General features: G+C 38.6%; 1 protein-coding gene across 5 annotated transcripts in view; it reads left to right on the plus strand.

The window, feature by feature from the left end:
- The window catches only part of BTRC (beta-transducin repeat containing E3 ubiquitin protein ligase), a 204,126-nt gene that overhangs the window by 83,016 nt on the left and 93,479 nt on the right, over positions 1-27,631 (plus strand). For 3 of the 5 annotated variants that reach the window (XM_053584718.1, XM_053584721.1, XM_053584719.1), the window contains one exon: positions 26,925-27,002. The exons of the other annotated variants lie outside the window; for them this stretch is intronic. In XM_053584718.1, coding sequence (XP_053440693.1) covers positions 26,925-27,002 — 78 coding nt within the window. The remainder of the gene's footprint in view (positions 1-26,924; positions 27,003-27,631) is intronic. 5 annotated transcript variants of the gene reach the window in all.

Consider the following 27,631-nt stretch of genomic DNA (forward strand, 5'->3'; position numbering starts at 1 on the left):
GTGAAGTTTTAACTGAGAACAAAGGACTCCAGAATTTGTATTGATAGATTTTTCGTTTATTTTTATTGATGGCTTATAAGGACAACTGTTTAGCTTAGACCTCTCCTCTGTAAATGTGAAAGGCAAGAACTGTTCTCTATCGTGAATACATAGTAAAATGTGCTTGGAAAACCATGGTAATCACTTCTTGCATTTCTTAATTCCTGCTTTGAAATCATGCTGGAAGAAAAGCGACAGTATCTGTAACATAAAGTCCTGCTTCCTTGCACCCAGAATTATGTCCTCATTTAAAAATACAGTGCTCAGAAAATAAGACCAAAGGAAGGAATATTAACAACTAGTTACTCTTGTTTTTAAGTATTGCTCTGTATTATTAAAGTATAAATATTGATGTAGATTTGCATTTAAGCTATGAGAACCCACGCTCTCTTGACTCACTGGGGGAGTTTTCAGAAATCTTTCTTGTAGAAATCGATTTCTTATTGGCTGGTTTCCCAAGGATGAATGAAAACCATTGTATTTAATCTTAGAAGAATAAGAGGAATGCAAGTATTTATCTGAGAAATAAGACTAGAAATATGTGCATTTATGGAGTCTCCTAAATCTAGTACAGAGAAACACTAACTGTTCAAAATTTCTTCTTCCCTTGGTGTATTATTAATGCATCAATTACAGTAAAAATGCCTCACAGCTTATGGTCTTTTATACAGCTACACTTCTGTAGTAATGATTAGCTTTATTACTTAAACCCCATGCTTGCCTTATGAGCAAAAAATAAGTATATTCATAGTGCCACAGAATTTCAGTATGGGACAGGACATCAAAGAGCCATCTAGTCATCTATAATGGTTAAAGATAAGAGATGCAGTGACATAGTTTGTTAAACTGATAGTCTACTATATGGCAGTAATGCCAGTCAAATAAAAATTTAAAAATTAATAATTTCTTTATTACTCTAATTATCCAGTGTCTTTGACAAGTGGCTATCTGTCTTTATCAAGTGTGTTGCCGAGGTCATCTACTCTTTGCCTCATCATCACTGTTGGTGAGCTGAACTTCTTGAAGCATCTTGTTTTCTTCTTCTTTGGTGCTATTGGAAAGTTTTTCCCATAAGAAGGAGCTAAACTTTTTCTTTACCTTCTGATTCTAATCCTGCCTTTTGTAGTTATATAAAGTAATTGTTCTCTTTTTCATATATTTATATGTTTGAGGTTAGCTATCCATTTGCTTGTATTTTTCCCAGGTTAAACGTTTCTGGTTCTGGCCCGGTGCCATGCTCACACCTCTAATCTTAGCACTCTGGGAGGCTGAGGTGGGTGGATTGCTTGAGCTTAAGAGTTTAAGACCAGCCCCCAGATGGGAGTGAGACCCCCATCTCTAAAAATAGCTGGGCATTGTGGTGAGCACCTATAGTCCCAGCTACTTGGGAGCTTAAGGCAAGAGAATCACTTGAGCCCAGGAGTTTGTGATTGCTGTGAGTTATTATGGTACGGCACTCTACAGAGGGTGACAACATGAGACTTTTTCTCAAAGGAAAAAAAAAAGTTTTTGGTTCTGTTAGTGTTTCTTTGGAAAATATCAGTAATCAGCTCGGTGTGGTGTCTCACGCTTATATTCCTGAAAGGTTGGGAGGCTGAGGCTAGTGAATTGGGAGACCCTGTCTCTACTAAAAATAGAAGAAAACTAGCTGGGTACTGTGGTGGGTGCCTGTTGTCCCAGCTACTTGGGAAGCTGAAACAAGAGAATTGCTTGAGCCCAGTAGTTTAAGGTTGCTGTGAGCTATAGTGCCATGGCGCTGTAGCTTGAGGCAACAGAGTGAGACTCTGTTTCTGGGAAAAAAGAAAGAAAGAAAGGAAAATATCAGTAATTATTCCTCCCGTTTTCATAACCTCCCATTTTGGTGCTAGTATTCTGGTTGGGTTGTCTTTCATTGAGAACACAGCCTACCATGACAGTGTCCTCATTGCAGTGCATAACTAGTAGCAGTGCTGCAAAAGTCTGTAATAATATAGGATGTAAAGAAATGTGTAGTAATTTAGAGTACAGTATAGACACATCTTGTTCTGAACATAATTTGGACAATATAATTTACTGCCTGAAATTGCATATACTTCTTCGACTTAGGAACTTAGCCTGGGTTTATTGCCTCACCTTTTCTTTGAAGCCAGGAAAGCATATGTAAGCACTTTGACAAATGATATAATGTAGTGGCATATCTGAGTGGTACAGGTATTTTAAACCTAGCTCCAGTTCCTGAAGATGGTGAACATCTGCTGAGAGATACTGTAGAGCTCCACAGTACACTAATTAAATTACTCTTTTCTGGAGTTGCCGACTACACTAATTGAATTGGAATCTCTGTGTGTGTGTGTGTGTGTGAGAGAGAGAGAGAGAGAGAGTGTGTGTGTGTGTGTGTGTGTCTGTGTAAAACTGAGATAATTCCAATCTTAATGGAGAGCACAAAGACATGACTGATGATGTGTACTGTGCTGCTATCTAATGGCAGCCTTTGGAACTACTACATGGTCTTCAGGGAAAAGAAAATGCAGTCATCTGATCTAGTGTGACCTTAATCTAACCCCATCCAGTTTAGTTCAAAAGGTCCTAGGATGTACTTTGGTAATTCTAAATTAAAGAAAGAATATGATTAATTTCTTTATTAAAAATTAAGGTGTATTTTATTAGGCATTAAAGTTTTTATGAAGTACCAAGTTGTAAATATTTAGCTGAATTATAAAATCAATTCTTTAATTGGTGGAAAAAAATTAAGTTAGTGGGTTATATTCTTTCTATTTTATTTTGCTCTTTATATGTTATAAATATAAAAAGGAATTACATTTTTGGAATTTTTTGCATGGTACAAAGGATAAATATAGGGACTGTTTGCATTCTTATATAGAACTTTTTTTGATGTCAGAAATACTGAGGTCAGTCAATTTAAAGGTCTTATCAAATTTTGCTTTTATATGATTGTGCTTGCATAAATGGAAAATTGTTATAAAAAATTTTTACTTATAGTGATATCAGAGCATATTCTATAATACAAATCTCTATTCTGCTTAATAGTTTAAAATTCAACCTTACTGGGTGGCACCTGTGGCTCAAGGAGTAGGGCGCCAGCCCCATATACTGGGGGTGGCGGTTCAAGCCTGACCCTGGCCAAAACTGCAAAAAAAAAATGCAACCTTACCACAAATTTGGGCACATTTGGAATTCTCCAAAGTGAAGTAGATAATTTTGTTCTTTTTTAAAAAAAATGAATCCTAGGGCAGCACCTGTGGCTCAAAGGAGTAAGGCGCTGGCTCCATATGCCAGAGGTGGCAGGTTCGAACCCAGCCCCGGCCAAAAAAAAAAAAAAAAAAAAAATGATAAAAAAATGAATCCTAAGGCTGGGCTCAGTGGCTCATGCCTGTGATCCTAACACTTCAGGAGGCTGAGACAGGCCAATCACTTGAGCTCACGAGTTTGAGACCAGCCTGAGCAAGAGCAAGAACCCATCTGTAAGAAAAACATCTGGGTATTGTGACTGGCACCTGTAGTCCCAGCTACCCTGGAGGCTAAGGCAAGAGGATCGCTTGAGCCCAAGAGTTTGAGGTTATTATGAGCTATGATGCCAAGGCACTCAACCCCAGGGCGACTGAGTGAGACTCTGTCTCAAGAAAAAAAAAAATCTTAGTCAGAATTTAATGATTTTTACGTAGGATTACAAAAATATAATTCTGACAACATTATAAGCAGATATACTGAGGACAACTCAGCATGAAATATACATATGTATGTATGTGTGTGTGTGTGTATTATATATATATATATTTTTTTTTTTTGAGATAGAGTCTTACTATGTTGCCCTCAGTAGAGTGCCATTGTGTCACAGCTCACAGCAACCTCAAACTCCTTGGCTTAAGCAATTCTTTTGCCTCAGCCTCCAGTAGCTGGGACTACAGACGCCTGCCACAACATCCGGCTATTTTTTGTTGCAGTTGTCTTTTTTTTTTTTTTTTTTTCTTGAGACAGAGCCTCAAGCTGTCACCCTGGGTAGAGTGCCATAGCATCACAGCACACAGCAACCTGCCAACTCCTGGGCTCAAGCGATTCTCCTGTCTCTGCCTCCCTAGTAGCTGGGACTACAGGCGCCCACCACAATGCCCGGCTACTTGGCTATTTTTTTTTTTTTTTGGTGCAGCCGTCATTTGTCTGGCAGGCCCTGGCTGGATTCGAACCTGCCAGCTCAGGTGTATGTGGCAGGTGCCTTAGCCGCTTGAGCTACAGACGCGAGCCTGCAGTTGTCATTGTTGTTTAGCTGGCCTGAGTCAGGTTAGAATCCTCCAGCCTCAGTGTACATGGCTGGTGCCGTAACTACTGTGCTATGGGCACCGAGCCAGCATGAAATATATTTTGATTCAGTTTAACTCTAGGTATTCTAACTCTTAAAAATAACCTTAACAAGGGCGGCGCCTGTGGCTCAAAGGAATAGGGCGCTGGCCCCATATGCTGGAGGTGGCAGGTTCAAACCCAGCCCTGGCCAAAAACTGCTCCCCACCCCCCAAAAGAAGAGAACCTTAACAGGAAAATACTTGTATAATAATTTGATTTATGCAGTGTGTGTATATACATAAAAAACCACTTCAGTAGTAGAAAAGTACTGTTGGTTACCTATCTGAGCATTTAAAAAGATGTCTTTCAATTTTATCATAGAAACATTTTCATTTCTTTTGGAGACAGAGTCTCACTTTGTCGCTCCCGGTAGAGAGCTATGGCCTCATAGCTCACAGCAACTCTGGGGCTCAAGCAATTCTCTTGCCTCCGTCTCCCAAATCACAAGCTGGGACTGCAGAAGCCCGCAGAACGCCTGGCTATTTTTAGAGACAGGATCTCACTTTAGCTCAGGCTGGTCTTGAACTCATGAACTTAGGCAATCCGCCCACCTCAGCCTCTCAGATTGCTGAGATTACAGGCATGAGCCACTGCAACCAGCCTTCATTTCTTCTATGTGATCTTCATTATGAAAATATAGGATTGAGGCTCAGCCCCTGTGGCTCAAATGGCTAAGGCGCCAGCCACATACACCTGAGCTGGCGGGTTCGAATCCGGCCTGGGCCCGCCAAACAACAATGACGACAAAGCCGGGCGTTGTGGTGGGCGCCTGTAGTCCCCGCTACTTGGGAGGTGAAGGCAGGAGAATCGCTTGAGCCCAGGAACCCCAGTTGGAGGTTGCTTGGAGCTGTGATGTCATGGCACTCTACCCAGGGCAACAGCTTGAGGCTCTGTCTCCAAAAAAAATATATATATATATTGGTTTGAATGTCAGAATTTTGTATGCTAATTTGTTTTTTATTGTAAGGTCGAGCAACTTAGGATTCTTGTACAAACAGCTATCATTAAAATAACTAAAATACATGATGTGTACTTTTTGTTCTGGCCTTAAGGCATTTTTTAAATCAGTATTTTATTGATTTAGAAAATGCCTTTTCATAGCATATAGATCTAAGATTTTAAAGCTTTATAAGTAACATGACCTTTCACAATTGGCCAAACCTCTATTAGGTTGATATACAGAGTACCTTCTGTGTGCCAAGTACTGTACAAAGTATTGATCATAAATTAAGATTCAGACCCTGTCCTCAAGAAGCTTTTTGTTATTTAGTAAACATTTATTGAGAATCTATGTAACAGTATGCATATAATTTTGGGGGAGGGGATTACTACTGTTGTTAACCATTAGTCTCTTCTTTCTTTTTTTTTTGACAAAGTCTCACTATGTTGCCCTCGGTAGAGTGCCATGGCATCACAGCTCACAGCAACCTCAAACTCTTGGGCTTAAGCAATTCTGTTGCTCAGCCTCCCAAGTAGCTGGGACTATAGGCACCTGTCACGACGCTTAGCTATTTTGTTGTTGTTGTAGTTGTAATTGTGTGGCAGGCCTGGGCTAGGTTCAAACCTGTCAGCCTCGGTGTACGTGGCTGGTGTCCTAACCACTGAGCTATGGGTGCCGAGCCTCTTCTTTCTTTCTTTTTTTTTTCTTTTCCTTTGAAATGAGGTCTTGCTCTATCACCCAGAATGAAGTGCAGGGGCATCATTATAGCTCACTGCAATCTCAAACTCCTGGGCTGAAGTGATCCTCCTGCCTCAGCCTCCCAAATACCTGGGACTATAGGTGCACAGCACCATACCTGGCTACCTTCTCTATTTTTTTATAAAGACAGGGGTCTCACTGTGTTGCTCAGGCTGGTCTCAAACTCCTGGCCTCAAGGAACCTTCCCACCTCCACCTCCCAAAGTGCTAGAATTACCAACAGGAGCCACCATGATCGTCTAGTCTCTCTCTCCTTTTTTTTTTTATTTGTATGTTGAGCTACGTTTGGCTTAGTAACAGACCTATATAAACAGTATTCTTTTTGGCAAAAAACAGCATACTTCAGACTTATCTGCCTCTTCAGTGGTTTTCCCTCTGCCTTTATATACCTTCTAACGTAGCGGTGATGTTTGTGATAGCTCTAAATGTAGCTTAAAGAGATAGGTGACATTTGTTACAGTGCCTCCTACTGGTAGATGCTAGATTTTCAGTCTATATTGTCTTCAGAATTGGTAGTACCCACTTGTGCTTTGGTTCGTTAGATCAAAGCTTCTTCTGAGGCTATAATGGGAAAGAGTCCACTGCATACAAGGAATAAAGTGCTTCTTTAAACAGTCTATTTCTAGAACCTAAATTGTCCTGGGACCGACTCTTGATATAAAAATTCATAGAAACCTGTTTTTCACAGAGTGTGGTAACTCTTTGCCATAGTGCTATAGTGTTAAAATTCACATTGGCCAGGTTGTTCTGTAAATTAAACACTGACAGCTACCCTCAGGGGAACAGCCAATGTATTTATGATGATGTGCTGATTACACAAAATACACTGCAAGCAGAAAACAGCTGCAGAGAATAAACCTCTTAAAAAGAATACAATTACAAATAGCACCCACAGTATTTCTAGTGGTGAGTGTAGAATACAGCATGCTAATGCAGGTTTCTTACTTAGTCCGCTGGAAAACAAAAAATCTGAAGAAGATAAGTTAAATTATGGCTGAAAGCACATGTGGTGCCAACATAGCTGTGAACAAATTTCTTTTCTGAAGAGCATGTCTATGAGTGCATAGATTTCAGGTATGGCGTAGTCTAACTGCCCATCCCCCTTTGTAGGTTTTATTAGTGCTTTTCTCATATATAGTAGGGCATGGCCTTGAAGTGATAAGGGTTCTAGACATTTGAAGAATATTACACAATGAATTGGCAGGAGGGTATCTAAATTGTGGTTAAAAATTTCTGGTGGAAACTTGTTATGTTAGGGTGTGGATATAAACGTTTCATTTGAAGGTAGAGCTTCCTGTATTTTCAGTGTTATTAATGACTTTGAAGATGTTTGCCGTGGAATTAATAAACGGAATAATGATTCCATTTATATTAAGGTCTTTCTGATTTCTTAGATTCTGTTTTTCAGGAATATGGTGTTTTAGGACATTGGACTATCTGGGTTATTATATTTTTTAGGAGAATCAGACTCACATACATGTATGCCCCTGCCCCCCCCCTTTTTTGAGACACAGTTTCACTTTGCCGCCCTTGATAGAGTGCTGTGGCGTCACACAGCTCACAGCAACCTCCAGTTCTGGGGCTTAGACAATTCTCTTGCCTCAGCCTCCCGAGTAGCTGGGACTACAGGTGCCTGCCACAACACCCAGCTATTATATGACCCCTTTTTATGCCTGCATGCTACTGGTTGCATGCATATAGGTAAGAATATTAGAAAAAATTTTAGTTTCTCATTTTTGAGATTCTGTTAAAGCTTAGGGTCATTATCTATAAAATGTATTTTAACTGCTCAGTATGCTAGCTTCTGTTTAAATCAGTAGAAAATATGGTGATCTTTTAAGACATAAATTTACTCAAGCCAACTATAAGGTGTAAGCAGAGGGACATAGTGATTGGAAACAGTTCACTTCACCCGCCTGAAACTAAGAATCAACTCTTCAGTATATGGATCACTGGTATGTAATAATCGACTGTTTATTGGTCTGTCTGTTGGTCTCTTTTAAAATCAGTTTGGAACCTCCCGGAGTTATTTTCTTGCTCTGCTGACATCAATCCCATGTGACAGAGGAGTTGTGTATAATCGCTTTGGTTTAATCAATAGAATAATTGATAAACCAGATAAGATTTAAACTGATTATAGTCCCAACAAAATTCCCCAGAGGCCCTGGACTCTCTTAATTTTGACATGTGTGTTGTGTACCCTGAGGATGAAGTGCAGTTTGAATTATCTGTTTTTATTTGCTTAATGACGGGGAGGGTGTTAAAGTCAAATGTTTAATTAACCCAGCAATGGGCTGCGTTGTCACTTACATACAGTTGATTGAGATATCTCATGGAGAATACTGAATAGGAATGATAATGTGGCACTGGGATGGAAGATTGCTTTTTCAGTCCATTTGCTGGGTCACTGCTTTGAATGTCTTATTGGATGAAAGGCAGTCAGCCTGGAGAAAAAATTTAGCATTTAAGTACATTTTGTTCTCTTCTCTCCCTTTGCCCCCCACCCCCTTGCCCAGAAGTTAACTAAAACAGATATGTTCTAGATTTAATAAGCTATTCATGCACTAGTAAGAGATCAGGATAGTCAGTAGCCTCAAGCTACATAATTTCCTGTGAAAACTGAAAAATTCCACTAGCCTCCAAAGTGTTCTCCGTGTGAGCTCTTTGTCCCTTATATCCCTTCTCCCTTGCCTTTATGGTGGGATTGTCTTTGGTTACTTGTCTCTTGCCTCTTTCTGCAGTGCTTGCTAGATGTGCAGCTACCTCTAAGGCCACAGGCAGACCTTTTCTCCTAAAGAAGCAAATTCTCCAGTATATTTCTGCTATTAAATGAGCCTGGCTTCTACTTGGTTATATTTCTGATCAAATATTCTAGTGAGACTATTGACCTGTTCAGAGAGATTAGAATTTAAAGCATGTAGATTCTTGCTCCTTTTGCTCCTGCTGTTATAAAAATAGTTGGTGCTGTGTATATTTCATTTTGTTGAGAGGCAGTTTGCTTTCTGTATGGACTAAAAAACTAGGCCAAAAAAGACTTAATAGCCCACCGCAACAAAAATGCAATCTAGGCAATTGGAGTTTTAATGTTGCTGCCCACAAAAATCCCTGACTAGCTTTATAATCAAATGTAAAATTCTTTGAAGGCTTATGAGTGAAACTTTAAAAAAAATTTATCATGACTTTCCTTCTCTGTAGTTCTTACGTTTCTTCCCTCTATCCCCCAAAGATCTAAACCAGGAATTTACTAATTTTTTTCTTTCCTTTAGTCATTTGTATTCTAGAGAGCGCAATAGGGAGAAGGGTACAAGATTGATTTTTTATATGTGTCCTCGTGAAAGCAGCGTCTGGGGCATGACTATGGGGGAGGGAGTGTCCGGGGGCTTTACAAACCAATAGAAGCATGTGGCTAGTTTTCCAGCACAGGTTGGACTTTTGTGGGTCAAGGCAGACCAGATGAGTAGCTTATCTTGGGGGATGCAAGTAATAGACCAAATATAGAGCAGCTATTTCAGGAATCATGTAGGTCATTTAATTATCCATTATGATTGAGTGGCTAATGCTCTTTTGGCAATTGCATGACCTCTGTTATTCTTGAAACCTTTCTAAGCCCTCGTGTGTTGAATGACCCGGCAGTCAGTGCTCTCAGACTTCATTCTACTGAGAAGGAAAGGAGATGTTGGGAACCACTGGCATTTAGAAATGGCCATGCTTTCTTTACTGACCACTACCCAGAATGTCCTTTGTACAACAGTCAGTGATAGGCAACTGATTTGAAGTCAAGTATCGACTTCATTGTCTGCAGGCGCAAAAGATGTATACTGGTTTCCACAAGAGGAGATTTTGGCAGGACATACTCTAATACCAAAGTTGGCTATTATGGTATTCACAGGTTCTGTATTGCAAAAGCAACTACTGTGGCATTAAAGTTAATATTCGATACATTAATGAAGCAATTTTTTTCATTCCATAGCACAACAAAATGCTATTGATGATAGCTAATAATAGATGTTAAAAGATCATTGATTAAAATTAGCCCAATTTCATGCCAAAATGATTATTAAATTAAGTCGAAAGCCCACTTTAAAATTAAAGTGTTGCTCAAAGAATAATTTGGGAACATTTGGGTTTCTCACTTATTTTTTCCTTAAACTAATACCATTAATATTTCCAAATAAAACTTTCTACCCCTGCTAAATGATAATACAACTTTTAAAATTATTTAGTGGCTTATGGACTAATACTGAGAAAATAATATAGTTTTTTTGTTATTATTTAGACTGAAGATAGTTATAGTATGGAAAGAAATAACAGCAAAATCAAATTAAGTGTAGGATTTGTCAGATGTGCACAAACAAAAATTCTCTTTAGCAAAATAGAATATGGTATATAACTACTTTCTAGCATACTAATAATTTAAGACTGCAGGTTTAAGGTAAGTAATTTTGTTAGAAGGACAGACGGACATAATCTTTTTGTAAAAACTCTTTGCATCACTATAGAAAAAGCAATTTCTTCTCTTGGAGAAAAAAAATCTTAAAAAAAAACAAACCTGTTACTTAGACATCAAAGGGCATTATTTTAAACTATAGCAAAAAACCCAACAAGTTTGTTTATCACTGGGGCAGTAAAATTAGCCATCTTCCTAAATAAATTTATTAAACTACTCCTGATCAAAACCAAGTTAATCTCTTTTGGTTTTCTTTCCATTTTGTTGTTTGGTGATGTTAACAAATGAAAATTGAAGATACGAATTGGTATTTATAACCTTTGGCCCTTCAGAAATAGAAGCCTCCTCACTTAAATTTTAAATCCTTTAGGCCAATAATGCCTTGGTGTCTGACTACTTGGAGGCCTTTGAGAATGCAGTCAATTTGAGTTGTATTAGCTGTTTCTATTTGCCCTCATTCTAGTTTTTTTATTTCTCTATTAAAGATTAGCAGAAAATGAGAAGGCAGGATTTATAGTAAAAGCAAAGTTTTATAAATTAAACTCAAGTATCCAAATAAGGAAGGTAGTTAATAGTCTACTTAGCATTTTAAGAAAAAAAGAAGGGATTTAAAGTAAGATGGGGTTTTGTTTCTTTGTTTTTTTCAATGTGTTGCAGTTCTTTAAGGCATATTCTGGGTGGTGCTTTACAGCCTTGGGAACCTAAAATGTATAGAAATAAATGAGAGGAATGGTTGATATTTGCACATTTAAAGACCTGTATGGATATTAAGACTTTGTGTAATTAATGGAAAAAACTACAGGATAATAATAAGCCTATAGAATAATAATTTAATAGTGGGGAGAAAGAAAGTGCCAATTCATAATAGAAATAAACATCTAAACACACTTCTTCATCCATCCTGATCTGGTTTTCAGAAATGTACTTACTTACTTGGGATGGTTTTATTTAGTTTGTCAAGTTTGAAGGAACCTTAAATTTCTTTTAAGATGTTGTTAAATTGTAATTAAATGGTAACACTAAAGTAGGAAAAGATTCAAAGTGATGAAAATGGGGAAAAAAATCAGAAACAAGGATGATAAACATAATAATTTTTCAGAAAGGATATTGGCACACATACTAAATGTTTTATAGTTAACTCTATTTTGAGAAATAAAAAAAAAAATCTATATAATGCCGAGGTCTTTGAGTTGCAAAAATAAACAGATATTCTCATTAGTAAAAACCAATGTTGTGTGACTCTTAATTTACACAAAATTGTATGCAGAGGAGCTCTGGATTTAAATGTGTAAATATTGCACCAAAGAAAATTGTGACATGTAAGAATCTTTTCTAAACACATGTGAGGGTAATATATTGAAAAGGAAAAAAGATTTTTTAAGATTCTGGGGGCAGCGCCTGTGGCTCAAAGGAGTAGGGCGCCGGCCCCATATGCCCTGAGGTGGCGGGTTCAAACCCAGCCCCAGCCAAAAACTGGGGGCTAGGGAAGAAGATTCATATAGATTTAAAGGTAAGAGGTATTAATAAAGCTAGTTATATTTTTGTTCACAAGATAGGTGTGCTTAGCTTTTTATTTTATGTGTCTTTCTATCACAAATCTCCCTGGTGAATTGTTACTCATTTTATCTTGCTTATTTAGCTACTTTGTACATTGTTGTATTTTAAACAGTGTAAAAATCATTTTTTTCCTCTGAAAGAATGTTAGTCTTAACTCTGTCAAGCAAAACATCCTGCAGTAATATATAGATGCCTGCTTTGCAAGACTATCTTGGATTTTTTTTAAAATGTTAAGCCATATTGTTATAAATAAATGTGGCTTTCTGATTGTATTGGTATGAAAGTAGACTAAAATGTAAAAATACCTACTTGAAAGGGTAAGGTATGAGGTTTGTTTTTGTTTGTCTGTTTTAATTCAAGGCTTTAGAGCCAAAAAACCTTTAGTTAAAATGGACTGTTACTTCTGATGTGGAGCATATTAACATAATTACAAAGTCTTTTATATACTCATAGTCATTGCTAAGTTGATGTTCAAACCTTTGATTAAGAAGTCACAAAGCTGAATGTGTTCAGACAGCTGTGTGATAGCTCTCCTAGTCACAAAACAGTTAACAATTCTAGCTTTTTTTGGTTTTCATATTTGCTGCAAATTTCTTTTTTTTAATAGCTAGATTTTAATGGTGAAATATTAAAATGTTGTGATATTTTCTGTGACTTAAAAGTTAACAAAAAAGCAATACCACTTGCTGCCTTGTCACTCCCTGGTGAATTTTATCTCTCTGTCCTTATCAGAGTATCTCAGTGCTTAGTTGAGCTTGTTTATCTTAAAAGAGCAGGAGTAGGCTACATGTTCCAGTATAACAGGCACCAATGCTGTTTGACTTGAGAAACATTTGATCTCTTACATTAACAGCCCATGTCACTGTAATAGAGAATATAGCCGGGCAGTTGTTCAGTTTTCTATTATTTTAGCTTTGAAATAACTGTTAGTGCTGCTCTAAAATCTCCGTGTATAAAATTGTATATTGGCTGTTCCCACAGGACTCGTAAGTAAACAAGGTGATACGTGTGGCCAGAGGGAATTTGTTTTGTTGGCTTTGTTTTAAATAATAACTGTCTGTATCTAAAAATGGTTGCTTTTTAAAAAAAAATCCCTGATAATTTGCTGCACGATATTGCTTGTATAAGTTGCAGACCTAGCAATATTTTAAAGCAGATTTTGGTTTGTTACCAGTGTATGTGCTCAGAAACTATTAATTATGAACTTTAATTTTTTTTCTCTGATAGCGAAATGGTCTTTTTATGAAGCTTAACTTCAAAGATCCTGTGCAATTTTCCTAAGTATAGTAGTTGGCACCACAGTTGTTGAAATTGAGCAAGCAAGAATTTATGAGGGCTGTTTGCTAGACTTAAAATATTTCTTTATGTTAAAATATTCAGTTTTTCAGTACTTTCTGTGCTGGTAGTTTTGATGGTTGTGGAATCAGGTAGCAATATTAAAAGAATAGAAATCAAAATCTGTAAAATAATTTTGATGTTTTTTTCCTGTTTAAGAATACCTCTTTTTTAATAGAGATAGAATGATAACATATCATTTTAATCCTTCCTTCCTTCCATCCTCTATTTTCAAGAATGTATATAGTTTTTCCATTTTCATTTGTTTTTGTTATAAGACTACCAGGCCATCTAGTTACTTTCTTTGAATTTAACCTAAATTATATACGTTAGCCAGCACAAGCATAATGGATTGAGAGGCAGTCATCTATCTGGGGAATTCCTCTAAATACTGAATGTGTCATGTGCTTTGACATGACATATTTGTAATATCTCTGAATACAGACAGCACTGTCTCTGTCAGCTGTAGGTGTTAAAGCAGTAGTGTGTTTTTAGAATACGTGCTGTGCAAATTCTGGCTTGTGAGGTAATGACAAGTGTTTGCCTGCATAGACAATATATTTTTCCCCCTGAGGTCCCCACATACCTAGTTTCCCTCAAGCTCATCATCTCTGTCAGGTTAATCAATAGGCACCGTATGGCAGAGGGTCAGTAATCAGTGTCATCGTGCCTTTAAATCGTGTTGAAAATTTGCTTAAAGCCTGGGCCAATTAACATCGAGATGATGAATGGATGGGAAGATGGGAAGAGCCTGCCGCTCAGGGGCTTTGTGAGGAGGAGATGCTCAGCTGTTGAGCAGCAGACACCAGCGAATAAAATCAGCCATTCATGTGAGCTCAGTCCACCCACTCTTAATGATAATGTCAATCTAGCAAAATATATACACATTGGAGTTGTCACGAGTTCATAAATCAAAGGAGTTTGTCAAAGGCATTCAGATTAACGAGGCAGCAGCAATAACAAGTCAAATTTGCATAGAGAATTGCTTGAATCTCAGTAAATTATGATCCTGTTTTTCATTTGATTATTTGCTAATGTCTCAAGAGGGAGAATGATTATATTAGCATGCAAAATCTACTCTAGAAGTAGAAATCTGAGGTATAGAAGACCAGCACACTACGACAATTAATCAGTTTCTGCATACTAGCATAAATGCAGAAGGCCCAGAAATGAACTTCTTTTTTATTATCATTTCTCCTTGCTACTGATCCAAATGGTTCAGCTTGACAGAGACTTTATATTGCTTTAACAGTGTTCTGAATTGTGCCTGCAGGCAAGGCATAGTTATGCAGCTATAACCAACCTATCCATCTGCCAACCAGATTGGAATTCTCCTATCCAAGGCTTCCATTAACCCCCACTGACAGCTCCAAACAGGATTAAGAATTTGGAAGCATAAAAAATTGTTGTTCTTTGCAAATGTACACAATCCCTTTGCATTTTGAGAAAGTCTGCATCTGTAGTGTTTAATGGTTACTGTTGGTCAATGTGGATGGGGGGAACCTACTTGGCAGTTTTTTGACTTCTGTCACAGGGAGTAAGGCAGTAGTAATAAAGTCCTGTTTGGTTGTCCCAGAGAGTGCTTTTCCTTCTGTCTAGTTCCTAATCCTGTGCTTGGACTGGTATATTACTAGAAAAAAACACTTTTTGAAAGCTGTAACTGGTGGATTTGTTGAAGTCTAGTAGTATACAGTTGCTTTTATGTGGTTGTTAATAAAGTATGGCAAATGATAAACCTATTGGAGAAGCAATGTGCATAAAAACATGATGAAGAATATTATCTTCTGAGGACACTCAAGGTCCTCCCTAAAAACTGGTCCTTGAATAGGACTCCTCAATCAGCTTCTGAACTGAAATGAGCTAAGTTTTCCCCCTTGTACCCTAGGAAGATTAATTAAACATACACGTACACAGTGTTTTTTTCTTTTTTTTCTACACAGTCGTTTTTTTTTTAAATGTTACCTTTCATTGAAGAGTTTGAATGATTTTATCCGTGTAGCTAAATTACATTTTAACCTTGTAGAAGACTAATTATTCCTATTTTTGTAAATTGCAAATCATGTATATTTGGAGGATATAATTAGCTCAAGTCATCTAATAAGTTAATGGGGAAAATCATTAATCCAATTACTAACTTATTAGTGATTCTCAATATAGGGTGTCCCAAAAGTCACACATGAAGTCACCATACAGATAGGAAATCTGACTTTGTAGCTAAATGTACCTTTATTTAAAAAATATTCATTACAAAGAGGGACTTTACCTAACAAATGCAATCAGTGTAACCAGGTTTCTTGTGCCCTCAATGAATCCCCAACAATTAAAAAAAAAAAAAATAGGCTCAGCGCCTGTGGCTCAAGTGGCTAAGGCGCCAGCCACATACACCTGAGCTGGCAGGTTCGAATCCAGCCCGGGTCTGCCAAACAATGACGGCTGCAACCCCCCAAAATAAAATAATAATAACTGGGTGTTGTGGCGGGCGCCTGTAGTCCCAGCTACTTGGGAGGTGGAGGCAGGGGAATCACTTGAGCCCAGGATTTGGAGGTTGCTGTGAGCTGTGATGCAACGGCACTCTACTGAGGGCGACAGCTTGAGGCTCTGTCTCAAAAACAAACAAACAAAAAAAAAACAACAAAAAAATGACAGATTAACTACAGAAAAACAAAAGTTTATTAACATGTTTGTTCTGTATGTATGTGAGAGAACTCAAGGAACAAGTAACTCGAAGATTTGATTAGAACTTGGGTTTATATGGCATCATAACAAAGGAACAGGAACCAAAAATAGCCGGGCATTGTGGCGGGCACCTGTGGTCCCAGCTACTCGGGAGGCTGAGGGCAAGAGAATCGCTTGAGCCCAGGATTTGGAGGTTGCTGTGAGCTGTGATGCAACGGCACTCTACTGAGGGTGATAGCTCGAGGCTCTGTCTCAAAAACAAACAAACAAACAAAAAAAGACAGATTAACTACAGAAAAACAAAAGTTTATTAACATGTTCTGTATGTACGTGAGAGAACTCAAGGAACAAGTAACTCAAAGATTTGATTAGAACTTGGGTTTATATGGCATCATAACAAAGGAACAGCAACCAAAAATAGCCGGGCATTGTGGCAGGCACCTGTGGTCCCAGCTACTCCGGAGGCTGAGGGCAAGAGAATCACTTAAGCCCAAGAGTTTGAGGTTGCTGTGAGCTGTGACACCAAGGCACTCTACCGAGGGCAATAAAGTAAGACTCCATCTCAAAAAAAAAAAAAAAAAAATTCATGCTGTCCCACAAGTTACCCATAAAGTCACTATACATAGGGAAAATAGAAATTGTAGCTAAATGTACTTTTATTGACGAAATACTCTCTGTGTTTTGGCCACCTCTTTGTAAATTTTTTTTTTTTTTTTTTTTTTATTGTTGGGGATTCATTGAGAGTACAATAAGCCAGGTTACACTGATTGCAATTGTTAGGTAAAGTCCCTCTTGCAATCATGTCTTGCCCCCATAAAGTGTGACACACACCAAGGCCCCACCCCCCTCTTTTTTTTTTTTTTTTTGTAGAGACAGAGTCTTACTTTATCACCCTCGGTAGAGTGCCATGGCGTCACACAGCTCACAGCAACCCCCAACTCCTGGGCTTAGGTGATTCTCTTGCCTTAGCCTCCCGAGTAGCTGGGACTATAGGCACCCGCCACAACGCCCGGCTATTTTTTTATTGCAGTTTGTCCCCTACTGTGCTGTGGGGCTGAGCCAACAAAATCATTCTTAAAAGTTAGTAATACTGGCCGGGTGCAGTGGCTTAGGCCTGTAATCCTAGCACTGTGGGAGGCTGAGACTGGTGGATTGTTTGAGCTCATGAGTTTGAGACCAGCCTGAGCAAAAAAGAGCGAGACCCTGCTAAAAATAGTAAAACTGAGGCAAGAGGATCACTTGAGCCTGAGTTGGAGGTTGCTGTGAGCTATGACACCATAGCACTCTACCCAGGGCATCAGCTTGAGACTCTGTCTCAAAAAAAAAAAGTAATGCTTTGGTTAAGTATTGGCAGACTTTTTCTACAAAGGACCAGATGATAAACATTTGAGGCTTTGTGGGCCTTACAACCTCTGCTGTGACTTCTCATCTCTGCCCTTGTAGTGTGAAAGTAGCAATGGACTAAAGGCAAATGGACAAATATGGTGGCATTCCAACAAAACTTTATTTTCAAAAATATGCAGCATGTCAGAGCTTGTTAATTCCTGCTCTAAATGATCATATGGGCATAATAAGCAGTGGGACAGTAGGTCTGTATGTAGTTGGGCTGTCCCTAAGTTTCTCTGCTATGAAAACCATTTTTTGAGTTAGCTGGACACTGGGGGGTATAGGGTTTCCATTATTTATTGAGTACCATTTATCTGTATATTATGTAATGTGTTGGTGGGTAGAAGGAGCAACAAAGAATTTTCTCAGAAAGCTTTCTATCTTATTGGTTAGTTGAGAGTAATAATGTAAAAATTTATCTAATTAAGTGATAGCTTCTGTGTATCAAGTTAAAAATGTTAAGGAATTCCCAGTAGAGTAAGATGGAGTAGTTGAATGGTTTGGTTTTAGGGAAGGTTTTTTGTTTGTTTTTTGTTGTTTTGAGACAGAGTCTCACTTTGATGTCTTTGTTAGAGTGCTGTGACATCGTAACTCACAGCAACCTCAAACTCTTGGGCTCAAATGCTCCTCTTGCCTCAGCCTCCTGAGTAGTTGGGACTATAGGTACCTGCCACAATGCCTGGGTATTTTTAGAGACAGGGTATCATTCTTGCTCAGGCTGATCTCATGTTGTATGTCTTTTTAGTGAAGATAACAGTTGAACTTTATTTTAAGAATGTATTGGACTTGGGGGCAGCACCTGTGGCTCAAAGGAGTAGGCCACCTGCCCCATATACTGGAGGTGTCGGGTTCAAACCCAGCCCTGGCCAAAAACTCCAAATAAATAAAGTATTGGACCTGAACAAATTAATCTTCTTGTGTTGGTAATTGTTGCGTGAATTAGACTAAAGGATCTCTCCAGCGTTATAATTTAATTGTAATTTTTTTTTTTGAGATAGAGTCTTGCTATGTCCCCCTCAGTAGAGTGCCCTGGCGTTACAGCTCACAGCAACCTCAAACTCTTGGGCTTAACCAATTCTCTTGCCTCAGCCTCCCAAGTAGCTGGGACTACAGGCGCCCACCACAACACCCAGCTATTTTTTTTGTTATTGTTGTTACAATTGTCATTGTTGTTTAGCTGGCCCAGGCCAGGTTCGAACCCATCAGTATGGGTGTATGTGGCTGTAGCTCCACCCACTGAGCTCTGGGCGCCCCCCCCAGCGTAAAAATTTTAAGATCACACTAGATGTTTGTGAGACTATGAAGACACTTGTTTAACTAGGGCAGAAAATGTATGTTGAGAGAAATGACATGGTGTAAAGTAGCTGAAAATTCTGGATTGTCTTTAAAACTAGGCCTAGTACTTCATATTATTTGATATCATAAAAACAAACGCCACTAAAAGTATTTTAGGAAAAGACCGTTGTGACAGTAGTGGCGTTTAAGAGAGATTAATCTAGCAATAGTGTTCAATCCAGCAAGCATATAAAAAGTATGTTCTCTAGCTTTGTGCTGAGCCACTGGAATATGAAGATGAAAAAGAAACTGGCCTTAACTTATGGTGTAGGGTGGGGCAGAAAACATGTTCATATAGAGATATAATGTAAAGAGATGAATATAAAGAGCAAATCCCAAATTGAAAACGAAACTGATAGTTGAAGGTGAGAGTGTAAACATAATCTTCGGAGAGATGGTATTTTCTTACTTGACTCTTGAAGGAGGACTTTTTATAGGCTGGGAAAAAAGGCTGTTACACATTTGAGGGAACATTAGCAAAACCACGAATGAAAGAGTGCTTTTTAAAATTCTGGTGAATGAAAAGTAATGTCATGTAAATGGTGGAAAGTCATGTCATGTTTGATGGAAAGTTCATTTGACTGTCTTATGGATGCTATACTAAGATGTTTGGGTTTATCTTGTTATTGCCAAAGCTATAAAAGATTTTTTGTTGTTTGTTTTTTGGGTTTCGAGACAAGATCTCCCCCTGTTCCTTAGGTTAGATTGCAGTAGTGTCATCATAGTAATCACAGCTCACTATAGACTCTTGTGCTTAAACTGATCCTCCTACCTCAGCCTTCTGAATAGCTGGGACTACAGGTGTGTGGCATCGTATGCCCAGCTATGTTTTTTATAACTTTAGTTCTGACAGTAGGATGTATCAAGTACAGATTTAGACAAGGATGTGAGAAGGCTTTCTAAATAGTCATAGCATTGGTAAGAGGTTTTGGGAGGTCTGGACTGGAGTAGAGGCAGTGGAAATGCAAAAGCGGGGTCAGATATATTAAAATAGATGATTCAAATGAGAATTTTACAGATTAGAAATTGGCTAGATATGTTCAAAGAAAAAAAAGGAATGACTAAAGACTGACTCTGAGAGTTCAAGTTCAGATAAAAAGAAAAATTAAGAGGAAAGAGCTCACTAGAAATGGGTGAGGGTGGTAAAAGAATGCTATACATTGAGATGTGTTGATTTTGAGATAGTTTATTTAGTTTATCATCTGAATAATTTTTTGATGTGATTTTTTTTTTTTTTTGAGACAAAGTCTTACTTTGTCACCCTCAGTAGAGTACTGTGGCATCATAGCTCACAGCCAACCTCAGACTCTTTGGCTCAAGCGATTCTCTTGCGTCAGCCTCCCAAGTAGCTGGAACTACAGGCGCCTGTCACAACACCCAGTGTTTTTAGAGACGGGGGTCTCACTCTTGCTTAGGCTGGTCTCGAACCTGTGAGCTCAGGGCAATCCACCTGCCACCGTGGTAGGATTACAGGTGTGAGCCACGGGGCCGGCCTTACTTTTTTATTTTTATTTACCCAGGTTGTCATTAGAAATATTTTATCCAAAATCCATCCCTGAGACCTAATACATGAACTTCAGCAGTATTTCATCTATTGATTTTTCTTTACCCAAACTTCTGTTACTATGTTGGCAAATCCCAAATGCTTCCAGTTTGAAATTAAATTCCGTACTATCAGAAATACTTTATTCTTCCCCTTTTAATTATAAGCTAGCAAGTAAGTACTGGACTATGAAATAAATATTAGTGTTTATATAAAAGGTGACAAGTTGTATAGAATCCTTTTCAGAAATTTTTTTTTTTTTTGTAGAGACAAGGTCTCACTTTATGGCCCTCGGTAGAGTGCCATGGCATCACACAGCTCACAGCAACCTCCAACTCCTGGGCTTAAGCGATTCTCTTGCCTCGGCCTCCCGAGTAGCTGGGACTACAGGCGCCCGCCACAATGCCCAGCTATTTTCTGGTTGCAGTTTGGCCGGGGCCGAGTTTGAACCTGCCACCCTCGGTATATGGGGCTGGCGCCTTACCGACTGAGCCACAGGCGCCGCCCCCTTTTCAGAAATTTTTAATATACAGCACCCCCCCTAATATTCATGGGAGATACATTCTAAGACCCCCGGTAGATACCTGAAACTTTGGATAAGTACCAATCTATATATACTGTTTTTTACCTGTATTCACGTACCTATCATAAAGTTTAATTTATAACTTAGGCACAGTGAAAGAAACACAGTTATAATAAAATAGAATAATTATAACACATGCTGCAACAAAAGTTATGTGGATATAGTTTCCATCTCTCATATTATACTGTATTTACCCTTGTTGTGATGATGTGGAATAATCAAATACCTACATGATGAGATGAAGTGAGGTGAATGACATTGGCATTGTGATGGAGCAGTGTGAATAGGCATTGTGATTGACTTTTGACAGTTTATCAGAAGGGAGATCATCTGCTTCAGGTGATCCTAGATCACAGAGCTTTGATGATGAGGGTGGATGGATGTCAGGAGCATATACAATATGAATATACTGAACAAAGTGATGATTCACATCCTGGGCAGTACAAAGTGGATTGGCATGAGATTTCATCACACTACTCAGAACAGGAGGCAATGTAAAACTTATTATTTCTCACATTTCGCATTTAATATTTTAGCATTGAAGTTGACTGCTTTAGTTGAAACTATGGAAAGCAAAACCATAGATAAGGAAGGGGACACTACTGTAATGCTACTATAGAAGATTGTTACTACATACAGTACACATTCAGCAAGTAAAATCTCTCTACACCAAGGTACATTCATTTACATAATATTTTTTCTGAATATTTTGAAAGTTATAGACAGAATGTTTCTTTACCCCTAAATGGCTTAGTGTATGTTACCTAAAAGTAAGGACATTGGGAGAGGGACCCACAAGACAAACGATCAAAATCAGGAAATTAAATGGTTAAACACACTGTGGCATGTAATGAATGGAGTACTATTTGTCAATAAAAAAGAAGGAAATACTGATAATATATATAGCAATATAAATGGCTCTCTACTACACATATATTAAGTGAGAAAAGCCAGATTCAAAAGCTTACATGCTATAGAATTTGATTTATGTGACATTCTGAAAAAGAAGCAAAACTACTATGCCAAAAAGTCAGTTATTTTCAATTGAGAGAGGGTTGACTATAAAGGAGAATTAACAAGGGAGTTATAAGGAAGTGTTGGAATTGTTTCATAATTCATATCTTGATTGTGTTAGTAGTTACACAACCAAAAATTTGTCAAAACTTATAAAACTACATACCACAAAGAATGAATTTTTCTGTATGTAGATTTTGAAAATGGTGAAACAACCAGGAAATTAATATTGATAAGCTATTAGCTTATCTATGGTTCATATTAAAAATTTTCCAATTGTCCCAGTAATTTATATGGGAAAAGAAAACCTCAGATCACATGTTACATTTAGTTGCCATGTCTCTTTAGTTTCCTTTAATCTGAGACAGTCCCTGAGTTGTTTTTTTTCCCCTGTGTGTTGTGCGCATTTCATAGCCTTGACTTTTTTTTTCACTCAGTTGCCCTGGGTAGAGTGCTGTGGCATCATAGCTCACAGCAACCTTAAACTCTTGGACTCAAGCAATCCTCTTGCCTCAGCCTCCCGAGCAGCTGGAATTCTCCACTGTGAGGTTACTTTGTTTTCCTTTTGTAATTATTACCTATCTTGTGGAAAAATATATTGAGATCATGCAATAATCCTGTATTTTTCAAACTTTTATTTGCTAATTTTAGCATCTTTTGATAATTCTTTCCTATATTCACTAGTTATACTTAAATGGAGTTTATTAGACATAATTTAGCACGATGACATAGGGCAGTTATACACATTGTTTCTTGGGATTCCTCATAGATAATAATGTGAGAGATTGCTATGGAGCTCTTCCGGATGTGGGAAAGGTTTTGAGGGACACTGAGGTTATCACCTACCTTGGTACACATTGCTATTTCATCATTACCCCTTACCCTCAAGACTGTAGAGCTACTCATAGTTCTTATTCACTGGCCTTCTGCCTCTTCTCTTCACTATTCATGCCTTGCATCTGATCTCACAACGATATAATGTCCCTGACTCTGCGTTCTATAACACTAAAGTTGGATTTTTTTGTTTTCATTTGATTTCTCGTGATGGATGGTCCAGAAGAAACATGTTATGTTGATCTATCTGAAAACTTAGCTGCAACAATGTTTATGGATTCCCCCCCTTTAGGAAAAGCGGTTCTTTTCCCACTGAGCATCTTTCCCCACTGACTAGTGAAAATCAGACTACAGCCCTCAGTCTGAAGTGGTGCTGGCCTTGGCCAAGGCAGCTCTCTGCTTTCCTCCCACAGCTAGCTCTGTCAGTTTGGACCAGCCACATTACAACCCAGAGTTACATTATTCTTTTTTTTTTTTGAGACAGAGCCTCAAGCTATCACTCTGGGTAGAGTGCAGTGGCATCACAGCTCACAGCAACCTCAAACTCCTGGGCTCAACCGATTCTCCTGCCTCCACCTCCCAAGTAGCTGGTATTACAGGTACCCGCCACAACACCCGGCTATTTTTTTGGTTGCAGCCGTCATTGTTGTTTGGCGGGCCCAGGCTGGATTCGAACCCGCCAGCTCAGGTGTATGTGGCTGGCACATTAGCCACTTGAGCCACAGTGGAAGAATATATAGGTGGTATTGTTAAGAATAATGTAATGTTATATAATGAGATTTCAATAAACATAATTAATTTTTAAATAGGACCTTACAGGTTTATATAATCTGATATAGTATTTTATTTAAAGGAGAGTGAAATATCATGACCTGTGGAATAGTTACTTGCAAATTGTAAATTTATAATTAAATATAAGTTTCTATTATATACTATTAAAATTTAATTTTGGCTTAAAACATCTATACTTTAAGAAAAAACAAAATTAAATAAATAAATATCTTGATTTTAGGGTTTTAATGTTGACTTTTCCCCCTTTTTATTTGACTCACTCCTCCTTACCCCTCTCCCCTTTTTTTTAAAGACAGAGCCTCACTTTGTTGCCCTTGGTAGAGAGCTTGGCATCATAGCTCACAGCAACCTTAAACTCTTAGACTCAAGGGATCCTCTTGCTTCAGCCTTCTGAGTAACTGGGACTATAGGTATAGGTGCCAGCCACAACGCCAAGCTATTTTTAGTGACAGGGTCTTGCTCTTGCTCAGGCTGGTCTCAAATACCTGATCTCAAGCAATCCTCCCAGAATGCTAGGATTACAAGTGTGAGCCACTGTGCCTAGCCTTTCTCTTAAGGTCTTGCTCTGCTGCCCAGACTTGGTTATTGTGGTATGATCATAGCTTATTGTGACCTTTAATTCCTGAGCTCCTCCTGAGGCGATCCTACTGCCTCAGCATCCCAAAGTGTTAGGATTACAGGCATGAGCCACCATGTCCAGCCTCAATTCTCTTGTAATAACATATATTCCCAGTTTCTTTGTTTGTCCAGCTATGTAGTCATTAATTCAATTTATCCTTCCCCAATTTTTTGGTAGATGTTAGAGCTCCTGAAGTTCTTAAATCTCTGTCCCTTTGTTTGTGACATAGAATGCTTTTTGTTTTAATTTTAGGGACCTTTCCCATAAAGTCATCATTACAAATGTAAAAGATTCCCGCCCTAAGGGAACACTTTGGGGTGCTTCCCTGTCATGCTAACTAAAGGTGACACACAAAGCACACAGATGTTAGCCACAGAGGTGAAAGGGCCTTAGAAGGACACAGAACATTTTTTATCCTTTGATATCTTCTAAAATATAATATCTAATACAAACCAAAAACGCGAAACTTACATGTAGTAATAATTACTATGGGTATATGGAAATTATCAGTTAAACTCATATGTTGGAAATAATTTCTGGACCTAAAAATAAAGTAACTCTCCAGTTAGGATGTGATAACTAATGAATGTATCAATTGCAAGTTTTAAAATATTTTATAGTCTTGGTGGCACCAATGTACAGTGGTTAGGGTGCCAGCCACACTGGCCACATACAGGCTGGTGGGTTCAAACCTGGCCTGGGCCAGCTAAAACAACAATGACAACTGCAACAACAATAAAAAAAAAAAATAGCCAGGCATTGTGGCAGGCACCTGTAGTCCCAGCTCCTTGGGAGGCTGAGGCACAAGAATTGCTTAAGCCCAAGAGTTTGAGGTTGCTGTGAGCTGTGACGGCACAGCACTCTACACAGGGTGACAGGTTAAGGCTCTCAAGAAAATATATATATTTTATAGTCTGAGTACAGTGGCTCACACTTTGGGAGGCTGAGGCAGGAGTATTGCTTGAGGTCAGAAGTTTGAGGCCAACCTGGGAAATATAGCAAGACTCCATCTCTGCAAAAAAAATTAAAAATTTATAGCCAGGTATGGTAGTGCATACCTGTATTTCTAGCTACTGGAGAGACTCATGGGAATGAGACTAGGAGTTCAAGGTTACAGTGAGCTATGATTACACCACTGTACTCTAGCCTGGCTGACAGAGTGCTTCTAAAATAAATAAATAATTTAACATATTAATGTTATAAACGTAGTTGTAGAAAATAGAACCTAACTAATATGTAATTTGGATTTTCTATATTTTGCCTTTTAGACAGTGATTAACAGCACGTTGACTCATAGATATTTTAGCAATTCATTTTCTTCCTTTTTTTTTTTTTAGAGTCTCACTATGTCACACCCAGTAGAGTCTGTGGTGTCACAGCTCACAACAACCTCAAACTCTTCGGCTTTAGGGATTCTCTTGCCCCACCCTCCCAAGTAGATGTGACGTCAGGCACCTGCCACAACACCCAGCTATTTTTCTGTTGTTGCTGTCATTGTTCAGCAGGCCCAGGCCAGTTTTGAACCCACCAGCCCTGGTACCTGTGGCCAGTGCCCCAACCACTGAACTACGGGCGCCAGCCCTCTAAACCAGTGGTTCTTAACCTTCCTAATGCCTCCTAATGCCACGACCCTTTAATACAGTTCTTCATGTTGTGGAGACCCTCTACCACAAAATTATTTTCATTGCTACTTCATAACTGTAATTTTGCCCTTGTTGTGAATTGTAATGTAAATATCTGATATGCCGGATGTATTTTCATTGTTATAAATGGGTTGCGACCCACAGGTTGAGAACCAGTGCTCTAAACTCATTTTCTTTTTTTTTTCTTGTAGAGACAGAGTCTCACTTTATTGCCCTCGGTAGAGTGCCGTTGTGTCACACAGCTCACAGCAACCTCCAACTCCTGGGCTTAGGCAATTCTCCTGCCTCAACCTCCCGAGTAGCTGGGACTACAGGCGCCCGCTACAACGCCTGGTTACTTTTTGGTGTTGTTGCAGTTTGACTGAGGCTGGGTTTGAACCCTCCACCCTCGGTATATGGGACTGGTGCCCTACTCACTTAGGCACAGGCGCCGCCCTCTAAACTCATTTTCAATTGGTTTATTGAAATACCTCCATGCAGCAAGTATTAAAAAAACCTCATTGATATTTCAGGTCTTCTGGCTGCTATTCAAGGTGATAATGACTAGGAATGGATTCCAGTCTTAAACCGATGATTAAATCTTGTCATTTGTGCTAACCTACTTTTGTTGAAGATAGGAAAATCAAATCTGAGAAGAGGAGGAAGAGAAAGAACTAATTTTAGGACCCACACTTGGAGATCTTTGCCAAACAAACATTTACTATAGTTGAAAACTAATTTTTTTAAATAGAAAGTAATAATCAGGGTTTATGTTGCTACCAAGTAAGTGTAGACAGAAGCTTTCTTGTGTCCAGTGTCAACCTGTGTCAAAAAGTAAAAAAAAAAAAATTAAGCTAGATTTGTACTGAATATGATCTCCTAGGCAGTACATGAAGTACTTTTGACCCAGATCTTTACATGATTTATTTATATACATGGGCATATGTTTTCCTTTACATATGTTTGTATGTATATAAATCTTCAAATGAATAAATGCATAAATATATGTGGCACTCTAGCTTACAGAATTAGAAATATAATTCAGTTTACTCCCACAGAATAAGATTGAAGATAATGAGAACTGAATTAAAGCTTACTTTCTTTCACAGAATTCCTCAGAGAGAGAAGACTGTAATAATGGAGAACCCCCTAGGAAGATAATACCAGAGAAGAATTCACTTAGACAGGTATGAAATTCAGTCCTACTTAAAAAGCTACCAACAAAAAAACAAAAGACAGGGGGCAGCGCCTGTGGCTCAGTTGGTAAGGTGCCGGCTCCATATACCGAGGGTGGCGGGTTCAAACCCGGCCCCGGCTGAACTGCAACCAAAAAATAGCTGGGCGTTGTGGCGGGCGCCTGTAGTCCCAGCTACTTGGAAGGCTGAGGCAAGAGAATCGCTTAAGCCCAAAAGCTGGAGGTTGCTGTGAGCTGTGTGATGCCACAGTACTCTACCGAGGGCCATAAAGTGAGACTCTGTCTCTACAAAAAAAAAACCAAAAAGACAGAAAACCGTTGATTTGGTATTCTTTAATCACTGGAGTGTTAATTAAGAGTACTTTAAAGTTGGTTTGGCCATATCCATCAGTCTCAATGAGGTGACATTGTTTTCCTTATTATTTCAGAAACATCTATGTGATGCTGAGCACAGTGGCTCCTGCGTTTAATCCTAACACTCTGGGAGGCTGATGAGGGAGGATCATTTGAGCTCAGGAATTTAAGACTAGCCTGAGCAAGAGCGAGACCCCATCTCTACTAAAAATTGAAAAACTTGCTGGCCATTGTGTTTGTAGTCCCAGCTACTTGGGAGACTGTGGC

This window comes from Nycticebus coucang, chromosome 3, assembly GCF_027406575.1.
Source record: "Nycticebus coucang isolate mNycCou1 chromosome 3, mNycCou1.pri, whole genome shotgun sequence".
NCBI classification, from domain to species: domain Eukaryota; kingdom Metazoa; phylum Chordata; class Mammalia; order Primates; family Lorisidae; genus Nycticebus; species Nycticebus coucang.